The sequence below is a fragment of the Cynocephalus volans genome, chromosome 8 (assembly GCF_027409185.1).
Source record: "Cynocephalus volans isolate mCynVol1 chromosome 8, mCynVol1.pri, whole genome shotgun sequence".
Lineage (NCBI taxonomy): Eukaryota > Metazoa > Chordata > Mammalia > Dermoptera > Cynocephalidae > Cynocephalus > Cynocephalus volans.
This window is the reverse complement of record NC_084467.1, coordinates 97056221-97074325: the sequence shown is the minus strand read 5'-3', so window position 1 is coordinate 97074325 and position 18105 is coordinate 97056221. Positions and strand designations below refer to the sequence as shown.

Genomic DNA, 18105 nt, shown 5'->3' with positions numbered 1-18105 from the left:
CAGTGGTAGCCAGCCTTCAAAATAACCCCCAGGAGCCTCACCTTGTGTAATTCTCTCTCACACTAAATTAGGGCTGGCCCACGTGACCCGTAGACTACAGCAGAAGTAATGGTGTATGAGTTCTGAGGCCAGGCCATAAATGGCACTGCACCATTTATGGCCTTGGTCCCTTCACTGTGCGTGAGGTCAGCTGCCAGGTTGTGAGGACACTCAATCAGCCATAGGGAGAGGCCCACACGGAGAGGAATTGAGGCCTCCAGTCAACAGCCAACACCAGCTTGCCAACCATGTGAGCAAGCCACTTGGAAGCAAATCCTCCAGCCCCAGTCAAGCCTTCAGACTGCAGCCCCGGCCAATATCTGACTTGGGGTCCCGAGAGACCCCAAGTCAGAACCACTCAGCCAAGCTGCTCCAAAATCTCTGACTCACAGTAGATGACTAGTTTTGTTTAAGTCACTAAGTTTTGGGGTGATTTGTTATGCAGCATTAGATAACTAATACACAGTCCAATCTCAGAGCCTTCATTTGTAAAATGGGGATCTTAACACAAACTTTATAACATTGTAAAGATTAAGTGAGAAGGTGTTTGCCTGGCATGTGGTAGATGTTCCGTAAATAGTGGATGTTATTACTATTTCCCATCCACTACCTCTCCTTCCCTGGAGACTCCAGAGGAAGCTGGACAGAGGGCCTTCCACTCTCTTCTCTTGTTTTTCTCCTAGTCCCTTGTGACGTTCCAGCCCAGTATTCCCTCTCTCTCTTCCTCAAGTGCAGGAGCAGGCTCTGGGCTGGAGTGGATGCATCTGTAACACGGTGATAAGCTCTTTTCAGAACCCTGGGTGGCCCACGCACATTTCTCAGGGTGTTCAGTGGTGTGTTCTTGCATTTCCTTTGAGGGGCCCCAAATGTGATAATTATATACTTATTAGGCCTGTAAAATAACAAATCTGGAATCTGCACTCTGGAACCAATGGATTTCCTGCTGAAATGAGTTCAAGGGTGCCCTGGCCAGCATTCGCTGTAGAAGCCAAAACACTGCTACAAAAGGCCTCACGGACTACCCCACCCAGCCCACATCACATGTCTCCTCCCCGCCACTCCATCTCACGGCTCCCAGCAAACAAATGCGCTTTTTGTTCTTGTCGTTATTTTCATGTTGTCTTAATGTCTGCCAGCTTGCATTATGGGGACCTGGGTCCCCCAGTTAGAGTAGGGAGACTTCCCGGGGCCCAGGGCTTCCCCCTCCTTATCTCCTGCTGGTGAATCCAGTGCTGGAAGCTGTGCTTGGCATACACTATTGACCCATGCCTGTGGGGCCATCTTTCCCACTCCCTGGAGTTGCCCTCGATTCCTGTGGACTCCTCCACCTTTTTCTCTCTTCCTCCCACTCCAGCCCAAACTCTCTTCCTTCCCCAGGCTCCAGCAATGTTCAACAAATGCAAATTCAAACTTGGAGTGTCCCATGACCAGCTGCCCCCAGCCCAAGGCTGTGACAGGTGCCCTTCTCACAGTCCCCACCGCCCCCTGTGCTCTCCCACCTCAGCACAGCCCACTCTATGGTATAATGCCTTTTGCATGTGTCTCTCTCCTGCTAGTCTGGAAAAACCCTGAGAGTAAGTGGCACTGTCTCTGGCTCTGTCCTCACTGTGCAGCCCTTTCGTCTGGCGCATGGCAGGCATTCAATAAATGCTTGATAAACAAATGAATACATAAAATTGATGAATCAAAGTATTAAATAAAGGCTGAGAAGTTTAAACCTGCCCCCTTTTAAGTCACACTAAGAATGATTTCATCACAAACTCCCCCACCAAATGACTTCTCCATGGGCCATGCTGGCATTTGCCATGTAATCAGTTTACCTTCACACAAAGGCAGTAAATCAGACATGGGGACAAACTCAGGCCCTCAGGACACTGCCGCATGACAGACACAGCTCCACGTCCCTGCCCCTCCCCCCATTCCCAACCCCAGTGAGGTGGACAGAGAATGAGCAGAAAAATATAGGTTCATTGGTGGATTCAGGCTCAAGAAACATCTTTATAAACACTATCTCATCCACTCCAGTAGAGCTAGACTACAGAACCATTCCTCCTGATTTTCCAAACTGAGACTCAGAGAGGTTAAATGCCTTTCCTAAAGAAATAGACCGTATCAATGGAAGCAAAAAATGGCTCCCTAATCTTCCCAGAAATTTCACCCCAAAGCACAGACTTCAGCATAGATTTTTAGAATCACAGCCAAGGATCCTGGGAATTCATAGCACGAAGCATTTTCCCCCCTTCTTTCTTTTTTTAAAAAATATCATGGGTGAGAGGAAAGCACCGGATCTGAACGTTTATTTACCATTCCTTAGCCTGACCTTCCAGGAAGAATGTCACTAACGAGAAACAATCTACTTGGACTCCCAAACCCAGAATTTTCATAGGGATCTATTTAGGATTTCAGTGTCTAAATAGGACAAGAGTAAGAGTGACTGTCTTCCCTTAGAAGAAGAAAAAGTAACTGAGTTTTTCCTGTCTGGAAGGAAGTTTCGTACATGTCAAGCAAATCTGAGATCTGAGGTTAAGTCTTTTCCCATTGTTCTGACCACTTCTAGATAGCCACTGGGAGAAAAAGGAGAGCATCCTCCTTCATGTGGTGTAGCCTGAGGGAAGCAGAAAATGAAAGGGAAAGTAGGTGGGACTGATGTTCCCCTGATCGAAGAACTGCTTACAGTTGAGGCCAGGAGCCAGGAACTCTGCTCTCGAGACCAGATGCCATTCTAATTCACATCCAAACAACGATTTTCTTCAGGGTGGATGAGACGTTTCCATTCCAGCAAAGTGTTAGCATCATGAAAGCAGGGATCACATCTGTCTTGCTCTCTGCTATATCCTGATGCCTGCAAATGCCTGTCACATAGTAGGTCTTCCCATCGAATGAATGAATTCAACAATCAGCCAGTGTAAAACAGCCTGTTAAGTATCGCTTCCTTAAAAAGTAGTTTTTCTCAGCAAATGGAAAGGTTTTTTAAAAGGTTTTTTCATTACAGGACCTAGAATCATCTGGGTCCTGCTGTCAGTTCATCTCTTACTCCATGGACAATGTATCAGTGACAAATGCTATTGTAATTCAACTTGTTATTAAACAGCACGAGTGCTGGACTCACAAATTCTCTTAAAATTCTGCATCACATCTGACTGTGCTGGTCAGTCATAAAGCTTTCAGGTGTTAGATACACTGTTTCATTTGGTCTCTGCTTAGCAGAAACCACCTTCTACCTACGGTCCAGGCCACCACAGCTGGGTGCAGCTAGTCATGATAAACTGCCACATGATGATCAAGAAGACAGCAATGCAGCTCTGTCTCAAACCAACTCTGTCCTCAGTCCACTGTGGCCTCAACTTCTCTTTCAGGAAGAAGTCCCAACCTTCCTGTTGGGAAAAGAAGGGTGTGCAGTGAATGCTTTCAGCTTTGTTAAGTTAGCTGAAAAAGAGAGATGGTCATGAGGGTGGAGGATCACAGATCTGAGCATAAATTCTGGTGCTGCCACTTACGGGCTGTGTCAACTCTGAATAAATGGCTTCCTTCTGTAGCCTCATGCTCTTTCTCTGTAAAACGGGGCTAATAATTGTGCCTACTTCGTGGGATTGTGGTCAGAATTAAATAAATCTATGTATGTAGAATACATGAGACAGTGGCCAGCACACTGTGTTAGCTATTGTTGTTATCTGTAATATGAAGGCCTCTATGGCACTCCGTGATCTCCTAGCCTTCCTAAGAAAAATTCACCAACTCTGTTGTTACTGTTTTCATGTTTTCTATGCATCTTTCTAGACTGGGAAGAGTTTGATGGAGTAGGTGCATAGAATGTGGCAAGAGTTTAATGGAGCAGGTGCATAGAAAATATAAAAACAGCAACTTTAGAGTTACTAAAGAGTTTGCACTAGTGGTTTAAAGGGGAGCAGGAAAGTCTCCTCTCAGTGTCCTGTTTTGCATGGTACTGGGAGAAAACCCTCCCAGGAGGGGCAACCTCATTTACCCACCCAATTCAAATGTAATCTGGGGCTTTCTGTTTCCTCAGTTCAATGGTAGCAACATCTTGGCATAAAAATTAGTTCTGTTCAGAGAGTGGGAGAATGTCAGGAGGAATTCTGTGCTTGGGAAAGGGTGTGGGTCCCTAGGTCTCTCTGCTCAGCTCCAGCCTTAGGCCCATTCAGTATGGAGTCAAGAGCCTTCCACTAATTCAGTGATGGAACCAGAAATCTGGACTGCCATTTCTGAAGATCGTAATCATCACCATCATCATCTCTTAAATTAACACACTGCATCGAAACACGAGGGCTTCTCAAACGTCCATGTGTGTCGCCCTTTTTTATGATGAGAAAACTGAGGCTCAGAAAATCTAAGGCAAAACACTTGGCATTTAATTCAGACTGTCTTGTTTAAATTGTTGGCAACATTTTTCCTGTCATACTCGCATCCTCCACAGTAAAATGCTTAATAACTTTGTGGAATATAATAGGTGTCCTGAATTAACACTAACATCCCAAAAAGTCAACAATATCCAAACAACTATTGAAAAACATTAATGGGCAAAGGTGATCATTACAATTTGTTTGCCCAGAGCTAGGATCCACTGGATCCTGGAGAACAGATCCTCCTGGTGAGGCCAGAGGGGAAGCTTAATTTCGAGCTGAGCCTCCCTCTTGGCTGGAAATACCAGCCCCAGGTGCTTCCATCTCTCTGCCCAGTCTGCTGTCTGTGATTAGCAGCCCTAATGGCCATAATGCCTCCAAAATGATGTTTAAACCAATAAGGCTTCAGAGAAGTTATGGTATGTTTAATAATGGCTTAATGACTTCTTGTGAGATGCAAGGCTTCTGGTTCCTGTTTGGCCTTGATTTACAGCCCAACTCCGGCTGAGGACAGCCAAAAAAACCCCTCTAAGCCCCCAGCGGAAGAGGGAGGTGTTCACACCAGGCCTCTTGGATTCCTTTAAAATTGAGAATTCAAATGAAATACAAATGATGTTTGACTCCCAACTCCTTTCGCTAGTTTCTGGGGGCATTGAAAATAAGAAAGGTATAATCCAGATCCAAGGGCTCTTCAATCCATGGGAGGTGAGCAGGGTCCTAGGACTCTCAGGTATTTCTTCCAAGATCTTAGGTAGGATGGGGTCCTTTTTCTTCTCAGAAATTCTAAGCTACTGCCCTAATCCTATGCTTACTTTTGGCTGGGGAGACCCAGCTCTTAGAAGATGTGGTCCTAACCTCTTCCCCTCCAAAATGGCAGGCCTGGGGCAGCAGAGCCCTGAGGTCTGAGCAGCACACAGCTTCTCTCCAGTGGGTCCCCAGACACTCAGATCATTTGCCTCCTGAAGGGCATTCACTCCACACCTCCTGCTCAAAAGGAACACCAGCCCTTCTATTACTCCACCTGCTCCAAAGGCTACCTCTGCTGAACCCTGCCCAGACCTGAGTGGCCCCAGGAGTCTCCATGTCTGCTCTGGCCCTGCCTCTGAAACGCACCACAAACATAGAAAGATTCTGAGAGTTGATTCAGCCCAATCTCCTGAGTCACAGGAGGACGCTAAGTGACTGGTTCAAGGTGCCACAGCTAATTAATGATAGTGCCCAGACCCAAGCTCCCCAGCCCTGCATTCCCAGCTTAGAGCTGTTTCCTCTGCAACTCTCAGTAACTCCTCTCTCTGTAAGAAACACGAGGTCTCTAAGAGAGGTGTTTTTATTGAGGGCAACATCCCCCCCCCCCCCCCCCCCCCCCCCGCACCCAGGAAAGAAAGCGAAGTAAAGTCATAGCCCAACCCTCTGTCTGCCCCAGGCCCTCATCCCAGGCTGATGTTAGGAGACCAGGCCTGAAAGTGTTTGTCAGGGGAAGAAGTAGTTTGCCCCCACATTGTCTCATCTCTCCAGCGGCAAGAGCCACCAGGCTGGATATCAGAACCAAGGGTGCTGCTGTGAGCAAGGGGCTCACCCTAATGGGTAGACAAAAAGGATCCTGCCCCCGAGAAGAGGCAGCTTCTTCCTCCTTTCCTCGAACTGTCTGGGACACAGGGTGAATCAGGGGGTTCCCGGGCTCCCAGGGGTTAATCCGCGCGGGGCCGCACGTGACGTGGATGGTTCCAGCATTAAGTCAGAGGCGCAGCCCCCTCCCCTGCCCTGCCCCCCGCCCCCCGCGGCGCGCGCCGCTCCCGGGGGCTCCGCGCCCCCGCGTCCAGGTCCCTCCCCCTTGGCGGGCGCTCACAGGCCGCGCGGGCAGCTCAAGCCCCGGAGCCCCGGCGGCCTGTGCGCCCCGAGCCGGCATGGACCCTGAGCGCTGCGCGCCTTTCGTCGTGGGGCCCGTACCCGGCCCGTATGCAGCCGCGGGGGACGAGCCGCCGGGCCCCCAGGGTTCCCCCGCCGCCGCGCCTCACCTGCACCCCGCTCCGCCCCGCGCGCGGCTGACCCGCTTTCCGGCCTGCGGCCCCCTGGAGCCTTACCTCCCAGAACCTGCCAAGCCGCCCGCCAAGTACTTGCAGGACCTCGGGCCCGGCCCAGCGCTCAACGGCGGCCACTTCTACGAGGGCCCCGCGGAAGGTAACGCGCAGCGCAGGGCGTAGCGCCCAGTCCCGGCTCGCTCTCCTGCTTCCCCACACGGGCCCGCCCGGGCCTCCCCGCTTCTCTCCCCCTCGCCTATTTCTCATCTTTTTGACCCTCTCTTCTTTCTCCACGGCTCCCTCAGAAGCTGGATTGGCGCTGGCCGGGCCAGGCAAAGGCCAATGCGGTGCGGGAGGCAAAGCCACCCGAGTCTCCGGCGGCGGGAATAGGAAGCGGGAAGTCGAGGGAGGGTAGAGCGGCGACGGTCCGGGGCCCAGTCGGGCCCGAAGGCTGCCGGGGCCGGGAAGGAAAGTCATGCTTGGCCGGAATTGTTCTGGAACTGCCACCAACCCAGAAGCCCAGACCTGCCGCGGGCCTGGGAGCCGCACTGAGCCCTGACGCGGGGAGAGAAGTGCGGCTTTTGTGTCTGACACCCCTTGAGGGCCCAGCGGCTGGGCCTCTACCGAGAATGGCTAAACCGGGCTCGGCCGGAGGCTGCGGCCTGGCCTCGGCCCGCTTCTCCCGGGGCCAGCCTGTGCGGCAGGCGCTCGGCAGAGCGGACGCGGCTGGTCCCGCAGTGCCGAGGCCATTCTTAAGGCGGAATAACTGTGTTCTTATTTCTCAGACTAACCTGGCCTCCCCGTCGTTGTGCACGGTGATGGCCGCCCTTCTCGAAGTCTTGGCTTCCCCGCACTGATTGTCACCGATGGGCCGTCGGGAGCAGCCCTGGGCGGCCCCAACCCCCGGGCGCCTGTGGCTCTCGGGCTGGTGTCCTGAGCGCTAAGGCTGCTTGGACCGCGTCATCACCCGAGAACGCGGCTGAACGCCGGGGCCTGGAAGGCTGGTCCGCAGCTCCGCTGCCGCCCACTGCGCCCGCTGACCTGTAGGAGTCTCGGCGTCCGTGCCCACCCCACCTCCGCTGCCGCATCCCTCAGCCTAGGCCCGGAGCTGGATCCTCCGAGATCCGCCCCAACCCGCCGCCGCCGCTGCCCCCTGGCGCCTCGCGGGCCCCCACGGAGCGGCCGGGCACTCGGGCCTTCGTCCAGCCAGGGCGGCGGGAATGTGTAGGGAGGGCGGGGAGGTGTGTGGGGGTCAGCAGAGGAAATGAGCGAGTCCGCGGAGTTTCGTGTCTGTGCCCTTTGAAAGAGGCTCTCCTGATAAAAACCACAGTTGAGACTTAATGAAAAGCAGTTGGCCTGGCTCCTCTGATCCCAGCCAGACGGCGGCGGCCGCGCAGCGCCGTGAGCACCGCTGGGGACAGGTACCCGGCCTGGCTCGGCGCGCCGCGTCGGGCAGGACCCACCCCGCAGGCCCGCGTCCCCGCTGGGCGCGCCGCAGCCCGCACGAACTGCCGGGGCGCCCGGACCGCCCTGGCGCCGAGAGCGCTGGAGCCGAACGCGGGATCCGACGGCCGGGGCGTCGCCGACAACGAAATGCGCAGAAAGAAAACCAGAAAACGTGAACCGCCACCAAAACGGGGGAGAGAAAAATTGAACAAAACAACGGAAGAAAGAGGCGAGAACGAGAGGTAAACGGCAGACGGCGAGCTGGCCAGAACGAAAAGGAGTAAATGACGAACGAACGAAAAAAAAATCAAGCGAAGATCGAACGAAGCGGGTAAATGGAGAAGCAGGGGAAGGACGAAGAGGGAGGGAGCAGACGCAACGAAAGAAGGGGGGGCGTCCTAAAAGAGTAGAACGTAAAATGAGGACAGGAGGGATGAGAAAATTAACGATTCAAGTTGAGCGGAGGACGGACAAACGAAAGGGACGGGTGGCCGGTGTGGCCGGTGCGAGCGGGGCCTGGGCAGAGACCCGGGCCGAGCTGGGCGCGCAGCCCGCGTCTCCGCGGCAGAGCTGACCTCGGCGCGGCGCGTGGCTCGGGCCGCTCAGTCTAACTTGCGGGAAGTGGCTGGCGAAGGGGAAACCCGCCTTATTCCCCTGCTTTTAAACTAACGGGCTCGGAGCGTTTCCAATTTAGACCAGTGAGCGCGCAGCTGCGCCCCTTCTGCGGCGCGGTCTGTGCGGAGGCCGGGCAGTTGCGGCTCGAGGGCCTGCGCCCCGGGCTCCTCTCCGGCCCGTCGCCCGCACCGCCTCGGGCTGCCCTTTGCAGGGAGCGCCCAGCCCTGCTCTGGACCCGGGCCGCGTCCTGGCGGTGCCAGCCGCCCTCGTGCCCCCCGTGCGTGGCTGCTCTGAGAGCCGGAAAAATACCCGGCGGTTCCTTCCTGCTCCGCTGGGGCCTCCAGTCTGTCCCCGAGCGTAGCTCCCTGACCTCGGAGCCCAGGGCGGTGACTCTAGCTAGAATTTTGCCCGCCGCCGAGGCGTTGAGCCGGATGACCGGGCAGACCGCGGACGTCGCGGAGAGTCCTAAGGCCTCTAGGCCAAGGCTGAGTACCTCTAGGAAGAGCACCAAGGACCCGCCGGGGTCCTACGCAAGGCGTTTTTGTCCACACCGGCTCTGCGGGTCGCTTAGCGACCCCAGCGTGGCAAAGGAAAAAGCGCGGCGCGGAGCAAGGCTGCAGCGAAAGGTGAAAGCCTGACGGTTGGTCCTGCGGCCTCAGTGGACTCCATCCGTGAGGGCAGTGGGTCGCCCGGTAGGCAGCCCCAAGCGCTGCTACTTCTCAACTGCACAGTGGCTTGGAGGCAGCCGCTAGTGGGGGCTCTGGCCCACCCGGGGGCGGGGGTCGGAGGTGCGGCAGGCAGGAGAGCGGGGCAGGGATAGAGAGTTCCATTGCCATGTAAAAGGTCTCAGTCTTGGCTCCTGGCTTTCACACCTGACAGCTGCTGCTGTGGTCCTGCGGTTGTGCAGGTCGAGGACACCCTGGTGCTGAGCCCCAGGTTCCCAGTTACAACCTATGTCGACCAGGTGCAGTGGCTCCTATACACAGCCTGTGCACGCCTTGAATGTGCCCCATCCTTAACAGAGAAGCCTTCCCTTTTACAAGCTTAGACTCAAACTGCCTACTTCATTCCTGGTCTGCCTTGCCTCGATTGCTGCCCTCCGTTTATCCCATGTCTGTCGCTTTTCTCTTTTGAACCTTGCTCCTCAGGACACTACTCCAAGTTCTGTCCCCCAAAGAGGAGGGATGCTGCCCTCTCCCTGGAGTTCTCCAGGCAGATCGAGGGGGTTTCAGGGCAATGGCAATGAGAATGAGGAAGGAGGGATTCTGTGCTCTCTTGAGAGGGCTGTAGACTGGACAGACAGACATGGGAGGCAAGCACAGGTCAGTGGGATTGGCCTCTGTTTTTGGAAAACAGTTCTAAGTCCGGCTGCACTTTCATCCCTTGACTGAGGCAGCTGTGTGGCTCAAGGTCAGGAAGGCAAGTCCCACAGCCCCAGATCTGGACACTTTCTTTGGGAAGGTCCTGTTGGGGCAGACACTGAAGGTCAAAGAAGCAGATGAGCAAGCCCAGGGTTTGGGGGAGCCCTCTGCAGTGATGTCCATACTCTCCAAACTCCAGTCCTCACCCCAGCCCTGAGCTACTCTCACTGCTTTTCTGCCTGTAGTCCATCATGGTCTCTTTGCAAACCCAAGACACCAAGACTCTTCTCAGGCTGCACACTTTGAGGGCCTGCTGTATGTGGGATGCCCCTTCCATTCTCCCTGGTCTCCCTGACCATTTTCAGTTATTTGGTTCAATTTCCCTGAGTCTTCCTTTTGAAACTTATGCCAAACGGAACTATCACTAGAACCAAAATGTGTTGGCCAAGAATGGAAGGGACTGAAGCGTTTTCTCCCCTATGCTCCACCTGAGTTATGAAGGAGACCTGGTGCCTGGGCTATCACTGTGGGCTACCTGTGTACAGGCTGGGCAGAGCCAGAGGCCAGGCCCTGCCTGACTCTCCCAGGCCTCCAGGACACACACAGGGAACCTATTTCACAGCTTGGGAGGTCACTGACCCTCTTCCAGCTGAGGGAGACCTTGCCCAACTTATTTTCCACAGTGTAGACAGGGACTCATCAGACCCGGATCCCGAGAAGTCTGTCTCTCCAGTGTTGTCCTCCCCTAATGACAGCTGTGATCCCAACACCACGTCCTGGGGAAGAAACTGCCTCTAGGTGCGAGCTGGCTGGGCCTCCTGGGGGCCAAGCCCCTACTGGAGATGGGCCCCAGGCCAGAGAGGGGCCTGTGTGAGTCAGTGGGGTGTTTTTGTGGCTTCTCATCTGCCATCCCAGTGGACGGTTGAGGGGGGACTTCATGGGACGCCGCTGGGGGTCCTTTGCCAGAGGGAGAAGGCGGGGGCGATTAGGGTGACCTATTTTTCACTATGCCCCGTCAGTAGTTTGTGGCAGGGCTCCTCCAAGCTTCCTGAGTGAGGGTTAGCACGTCAGAGTGGGGCTGCTGGGAACTGTTCCCAGTCTGAAATAGAGTCCTCCCTGCCTGTTAATCACAGGCAATGGGGGAGCAGTCAGAAACCCTTGGGGAAGGAGAGGGCAGGCGATGATGAGAATGATGCAGAAAGAGGGTGTGCCCTGTTGTGACACTGGTCCCCCAAGTCTCCTTCTCCAAGCATAGCCGATCTCGGTTCCACCTTTCTATTGCTGGAGCTTAAGTCCTTGACCAGACATCATAACTTTAGGAGGAATAAAGAGAGTCGATCCTCCTAAAGGTTCTTTGTCCCACCTTGTCCAGCATACCCCAGATCGGAGAATTTGCTGTTGACATGAGACTTGGGGTTCAAGAGTGAGGTATAGCCAGACCAGCCAAAGGTGGTCTGAGATCCTCATTCGTTGCCTTCCTGGTCCTGGGAGCAGAGTCTTGGGCACAAAGGCATGGGAACCAAGGCCTGCAGAGTCAGGAACAAGGACACACTTCCCGGCAGGGGTGGGAGGTGTCAACCACCCCATTCTCACCCTGTCCCCCCACCCTTGTTCTTGGCCCTGCCAGGGTGGTGGGTCCTGCCGTGGCGCCAATCCTGGCACCTCCACACTCTGTGGAACGCACCACCACAGAGCGCTTCCCCGAAATGAACCCCCCTCCGGCCCCAGCAATTCTGCCCAGACCACAGAGCACATGGTTCCCCAGGGCCCCCTCCCCAGCTGGAGGCTCAGCAAGCAGGCCTCCTAATGCCAAGCTCCCATGGAGGGTGGCTGCCTGGAGGAAGGGAAGGGGAGGCGGAGACTGAGCGTCAATGTTCTTCCCCTCCCTCCATTCCACCCACAAAACCCCTGGTTTGGTTTCCATCCTCCTTTTGTGCTTTCCATTGCAGCTGAGGAGAAGGCCTCCAAAGCTGCCAGCTTCCCCCAGCTGCCCTTGGACTGCCGAGGGGGCCCCAGAGACGGGCCCTCTAACTTGCGAGGCTCACCAAGCCCCTGCCTGGCCAGCTTGCGGGTCCCTCTTTCCCCGGGACTCCCTGACTCCATGGAGTTGACCAAGAACAAGAACAAGAAGCGCCGTAACCGCACGACCTTCAGCACATTCCAGCTGGAGGAGCTGGAGAAGGTCTTCCAGAAAACCCACTACCCTGATGTGTATGCCCGGGAGCAGCTGGCTCTGCGCACAGACCTGACTGAGGCCCGGGTACAGGTGAGGGCACCGTGGGCACGGGGCTTTTTGCTACCTCAACCACCCAGAGGGTGGGCCAGACGATGGATGGGCTGGGAGAGGTAGGCACTGGCGTCTCACAGAGCTGCCTTTCCCTCAGCCTGCCTCTTCTGGGCTCTCCCTCCATGCCCAGCTCTGCTGGAGCCCCAGGCTTTTGTGGCCCATATTGAGCTTATGCATGGGTGTGGGAGTAATGGCCTACTGGAGTAAAAAGACCAGTGTGGGAGTCCTAACTCTGCCACTTACTAGCTAGCCAGGTGATTTGGGGCATGTCATTGAATCTCTCAGTCTCCGTTTCCCAGTCTGGGAAAAGGGAATGATAGTACTGGGTACTTAGGGAGTATCTTGAGGATCACAGTTATGGCAGCATTTTGGAAGCAGTGAAGTACTAAACCTATCAGGGCTGCTCCCAAGGTGGCTGCCCAGAGTGGGATAGTCCCTGCTGGGGGGGTCTCAGGGTCAGTGACCCTCAAAGTCATCATGAGCCAGTGACCTTCAGACCCTGGCTGGGAGAACCTGGCCAGGAGGAGCCCTTCTCCACCCAAACAAACTGTCCTCCACAGAGATCAGATCCCAGACCTTCCTGGATGGGGCTCTGGCCAGCTTCATATAGAGGGGAACCTTGCGGGGAGGATGGTAGATGCTGGGAAAGGGCAAAGGGAAGACCATGTCCAAGCATGTCGGAAATGACAAACAGCATGAAGGTGGCAAGTAGGGTTGGGGAAGGGGAAGGAGGGCCAGTAAGAGTCTGGCTCGAGAGGAAGATGGCAGTTCATTGTCTTGCTGTGAACTGGCTTGATCACAGCAGGCTCCCTGATGCCAAGTAGGAAGTGCTGGGAGGGGTGGGTTTGGAGTTCTAGGGGAATGTAAGGAGGTGACCTCTCAGACAGAGAAGTCTGCTTCACCCACTGGAGAGGGGCAAAGCTTCATAGAGGCAAAGTTCGAGTTTATCACACCCTGCAAAGGGCCCTTCCGTAGACTCTTTTTGAAGGCACTAGGGTAGAGGCCAGCTCTGGCAGAATACTGGGACTGGTAGGCCAGTCTATAAAGAGGCCAGCTGCCATCTACAGAGAAGATCATGCATCTGGATCCAACTTAGCACCAGAGGGGCTTGGGCTGTTGCCCCTTCTCTGCTGGGTCCTCCTGCTTCCCTACTCTTCCCAGGTGGCATCCAAAACAGACTTCCAGAATTGTCCCCCAAGGCTCCCCAGAGCCTAGGGTCATCAGGGCAAGAGGCCCAGCATTCAAGATGAACCTCGATTACACAAATCATGGAGTCTGGAACGTTGAATCTCTAGAACACCCCAGGAGGCTTCTGGGGTGGGTCTGAATAGCTCTTCCCCATGGAAGAACACAGATCCCCGCTCCTCTTCTGGATGTTTTCAATCCTGGAAGGGTTACAGGGGTAGCCACAGGCCCTCAGACCTAGTCCAGAAGCTTCCTTGACGATTGGAGCCCTAGAGTAGGGAGATATTCTGTTACAGAAGCATGACACCCACTAATAAACCCCACCCTGTGGAGAGGAATAATAATACCACACACCAGACAATGCAGAGGGCAGGTCCAGAGCCCAGGTGCAGGTGTACAGTGGGGACTCTAGAGGAAAATGGTTTGTCACAGGGAAGTAATTCCTAGTGAAGTTAGCAGATTTGCTGGCTCTAGGGTCCTTCATCCACCTGCAGGGGAAGGATAAAGAAAAGAAATCCAGGCAGCTAGCAGGTGGCGGTGGCCTCTCCCTGCCCTTGACCAGGACTGTTATGGGATCTCTGCAGCCTGGGAGCTCGGAAACTGGTGTATGTACAGTTTCTGTCAGGGCTTTACCTGCCTGCATGAGTAGAAATGACTGTGAGGAGGGGAGTGTGAGGGGCTGGGGTGGGATTTCTCATCCCAGCCAGGATAGTTGCCTTACTTCACACACACACACACACACACACACACACACACACACACACACACACACACGCTGGGGTGGGATTTCTCATCCCAGCCAGGATAGTTGCCTTACTTCACACACACACACACACACACACACACACACACACACACACACACACACACACACACACACACACACACACACACACACACACACACACACACACACACACACACACGCTGGGGTGGGATTTCTCATCCCAGCCAGGATAGTTGCCTTACTTCACACACACACACACACACACACACACACACACACACACACACACACACACACACACACACACACACACACACACACCCTGCTTCTATTGTGGCTCCCAGCTCACACACACACACACACACACACACACACACACACACACCCTGCTTCTATTGTGGCTCCCAGCTAGATCCCTAGAAATCACAGATTGTCTTGTTTCTTTGGTTTTTTTCTTGTTTGAGGGTTGTTTTTTTTGTTTGTTTGTTTGTTTTATATTGCCAATGTCTAGCACAGAGCCTGACACATAAATGTTTATTAAATGATAGAAATACAAAACACATACGCCAGTACACGTAACAGTCATAGGGTACATACCAAACAACAAATGCATCAGATATGTACACAGATGTATACCACACACAGATACGCCATCCTCACCTGCCAAGAGCTCACAAGTAAATGGGAGAGAAAGATTCCAAAACAGGTAATGGTAATAAAATGTGGTAAATACAAGGAGAGGTCAAGGGTATATGGAAGCCCAGTGGAGGGTGCCCAGTTTAGATGTATGTGTTGGGGGATGGGTAGCACAGTCAGGGAAAACCTAAGCAAGATAGAGTATTTCAAAGGAGAGCTGGCATGGGAGCTTGGGAGGCAACTAGGAAGAACTGAGTGTTGTTGCCTGGCAGGACATGAGGCTGTGGAGAGGGGCAGAGGCCAGTCCCAAGGGGCCTTGTTAAGGAGCTGGGCTCTGGGCCACCCAAGGTCTCCGGGGAGCCACTGAGAGTTTAAGGACCATGACCTGAACAGAAATATCTTTAAGATTCCTCAGATGCTGTGAGGTGGGTATACAGGAAAGGAGATGAGGCAAGGAGCCTAGAAACCTAACGCATGTGCACTAGTACACCCAGGAAGTGCCCATGGCCTCTGAGGCTCATGAGTACCTGCTACATCCTTACCAGACACAGTAAGGCTGGAGAACCACAGAGTGACTCAGCCCGGGGAGTGGTAGCTGGGAACCCAAGGGCAGTAAACCCACTCTGGGCTAGGGCCTCTCCCAGGCCCCTTCCCAGGCTCTCCTGCCTCTGAGAACAGTGTGAATTTACAGGCCCCTTTCAGCTCGAGATCCTTCAGCCTGGAGCCAGCTCCCCACCCCACAGGGGGACAAACCCATAGACTCTGTCCCCAGCAGGCTCCACTCCTCAGGGCTGCTCTATCACCCCTTCAACCTCTCCCAACCTGCCCCCAGGTCTGGTTCCAGAACCGCAGAGCCAAGTGGCGGAAGCGTGAGCGTTATGGAAAGATCCAGGAGGGCCGGAACCCCTTCACGGCTGCCTATGACATCTCTGCGCTGCCCCGCACTGACAGCCACCCTCAGGTTAGACCCCAACCCAGGCCAGGTGAGTCAGGGCCTGGCCATGTCCCATGGGGTCGCCAGCAAGAATATGAGCTCTGGCCCAGGGAGAACTGGAGCAGCATCAAGTTTCTGTGACCTTGGGCAGATCACTTAACTTCTTCATCTGCAAATGTGGGCTCTTGTCTGTCTCATGAACGATGCATGTAGGGCACAAAGGAATTACAGAAGAAAATCTCATTTTGAGAAGGAGTATGAAGGGCCTCCTGAGATGCCACTGTGAGTGTTGGAGGTAGGAGGAGGTAGACCTGGGCTGAGGGCAGGTTTCTTAGAAAGCTTCTGAGGCCCCGAGGACAGAGAACCCTTAGGTAATGGAGGCAGCTGCCAGGGCTGCTGGCTCATGGGCCTTCTTTTCCCTTTCTTTTCAGCTGCAGAACTCCCTGTGGCCCAGTCCAGGGTCTGGGGGCCCTGGAGGGCCCTGCCTTGTGTCTCCAGAGGGCATCCCCTCCCCGTGCATGTCTCCATACTCCCACACCCATGGGAATATGGCTGGATTCATGGGGGTGCCAGCTTCCTCCACGGCCCACCCTGGCATCTACTCCATCCATGACTTCTCCCCCTCCCTGGGGGGCCACAGCTTTGAGGCCTCGGACAGCGACTATAAGTCTCCAAGCCTCGTCTCACTTAGGGTGAAGCCCAAGGAGCCACCCAGCCTGCTGAACTGGACCACGTGAGGGGATGCGTGGACACACAGACTGAGCTGCCCACCCCCTTTTCCATTCCCAGCCACTCCCTGCCCACCCTGCCTGGGTGCCACAGAGGACACACCTCTGCCTCCAAGCCCCAGAGGGTTCCAGAGGCCTAGGAGATCAGCTGGGACGCTCAGCCCCCAGCAGGGAACATGTTACAGGGTCTTTTCTCTTAGGATAAGGTGGGGCTGCCTAGGAGAAAGAGGGCTTCAAAACAGGTAGGACTTGTCCTCCCACGAACTGGGTGCTCTCACCCAAACCCTGGGCTGGGGGGAGGGAGACACTGCCGTGCTTCCTCAAGACTTTGTCCATCTGTCATCTCCCCAGCTGAAATGGCTTAATTGGCTTCTCATTCAGGGAACCCAGCAAAAAGGGAGGAAGAGAAGCCAGATTGAACTGGGAGAAGCTCTTTGTGACAGGGGAAACCAAAAAGAATCTCCTGTATGACCACCTGGGGCAGGCCTCACTCCCGCTCCCTACCACTAGGGGGCGTGCACCCAGTGTCTGGAGCTGACCAGGGCCTGGAAGGTGGAGGTCAGCATGAAAGGTGCCATCTCCCCTGCTCCAGCCATCCCTTACTCCTGCCCTGTGTCCCTTCTCCCAACATGCTGTGGAGTCTTCTTCTCCTCCAGCAGGGCAGAAATGCAGCCAAAACCCACCAAATATTTAGATTCTCTTCTATGGCATGAGGCCAGAACTATGCCATGGAAACCGTATTCGATGTTGGTCAGAATAAAACAGATTTTCAGACTATGAGCCCCTGAGGTCCTGTCCTGACCCCCATTTTTGTAAAGATACTTTTGTAAAAAAAAAAATGCTGCCCAGAATAGTAATAAAGGTGGTAGTGTTTTTTTATACCAGGTGACTGTAGATCCCCAGGGCTTGGCACTTGGTTGCTTTAGGGCTGGCCTGATTCCAAGGTCCAGGCCAGGCCAGGCCCTCCTGAAGGACCAGCAAGGATCCAGAGGCTAGGGGAAGGTGGGCCTGCAGCACAGCCCTCAAGGACCTGCCTGTCTTGCCTGGCCCTGTCACCTACTCAGGGGCTCTGTGGCTTTGGCTGGTACTGGGAGGCAAGGAGAAGAGCTCAGCTCTAGGACTGGGCTCATTTGGTGGGGGAAAATGGGGGTGGGAAGGGGGAAGAAAAGCTGAGATAACTTTGTGGCCAAACTGACAATGGAAGGGAGGTAGAATGCAAGGACGGGAGGCCCACTGAGGGCTCTGAGCGCCCCGTGGGCAGGGGGTGGGGCAGCTCCCTTCTCCCAGATGCCCCAGGAGCACGTCTGAGCTGTGGGGCAGAGATGAAAGCCAGAACTCCTTTTTGTGGTTTCAGAGTATTACCCTTCTATTCTTCATCCCACTTTCTGCCTTATCTCTGAAGCCTGGAAGTCAGAAAAAGCAGGTCTGGCCCTCCCACCCTCCCAGTAAACACAACCACATTGCTCTGAAGAATTCAGCTAGGAGGACCCCCCACCCCCACCCCAGGCCTCATCTTTCAGGCACAGAGAAATCCAAGTGCACAAAGACACATCAGTGCTGTGCTTATTCCCAAAGAGGGACCAAGTCCCCCATCAGATCAGATTTCCCAGCCAAGATAGTCACTGTGACGAGGCCATGTGTCCCCAGAGGAATCTGTCTGTCTTCCTTTCCCTTCCCTAGATTCATGGGCCTGGCATTTGGTGATTTATTTTTTCTCTGTCCTGACACTGTCTCTGAGGTCCAGGTATGAGCCCTGTGTCCAGCAAGACAA

At 54.5% G+C, this 18105-nt stretch overlaps 1 protein-coding gene across 1 annotated transcript; it reads left to right on the top strand.

Moving 5' to 3' along the window:
* The first annotated feature begins 6301 nt into the window (after nt 1-6301).
* On the top strand, nt 6302-16343 carry ALX3 (ALX homeobox 3). Its single transcript, XM_063107110.1, has 4 exons — nt 6302-6575; nt 11787-12103; nt 15505-15633; nt 16038-16343. Exons 1-4 carry the CDS (start codon nt 6302-6304, stop codon nt 16341-16343), a joined length of 1026 nt encoding a protein of 341 aa, XP_062963180.1.
* Nucleotides 16344-18105: the final 1762 nt, after the last annotated feature.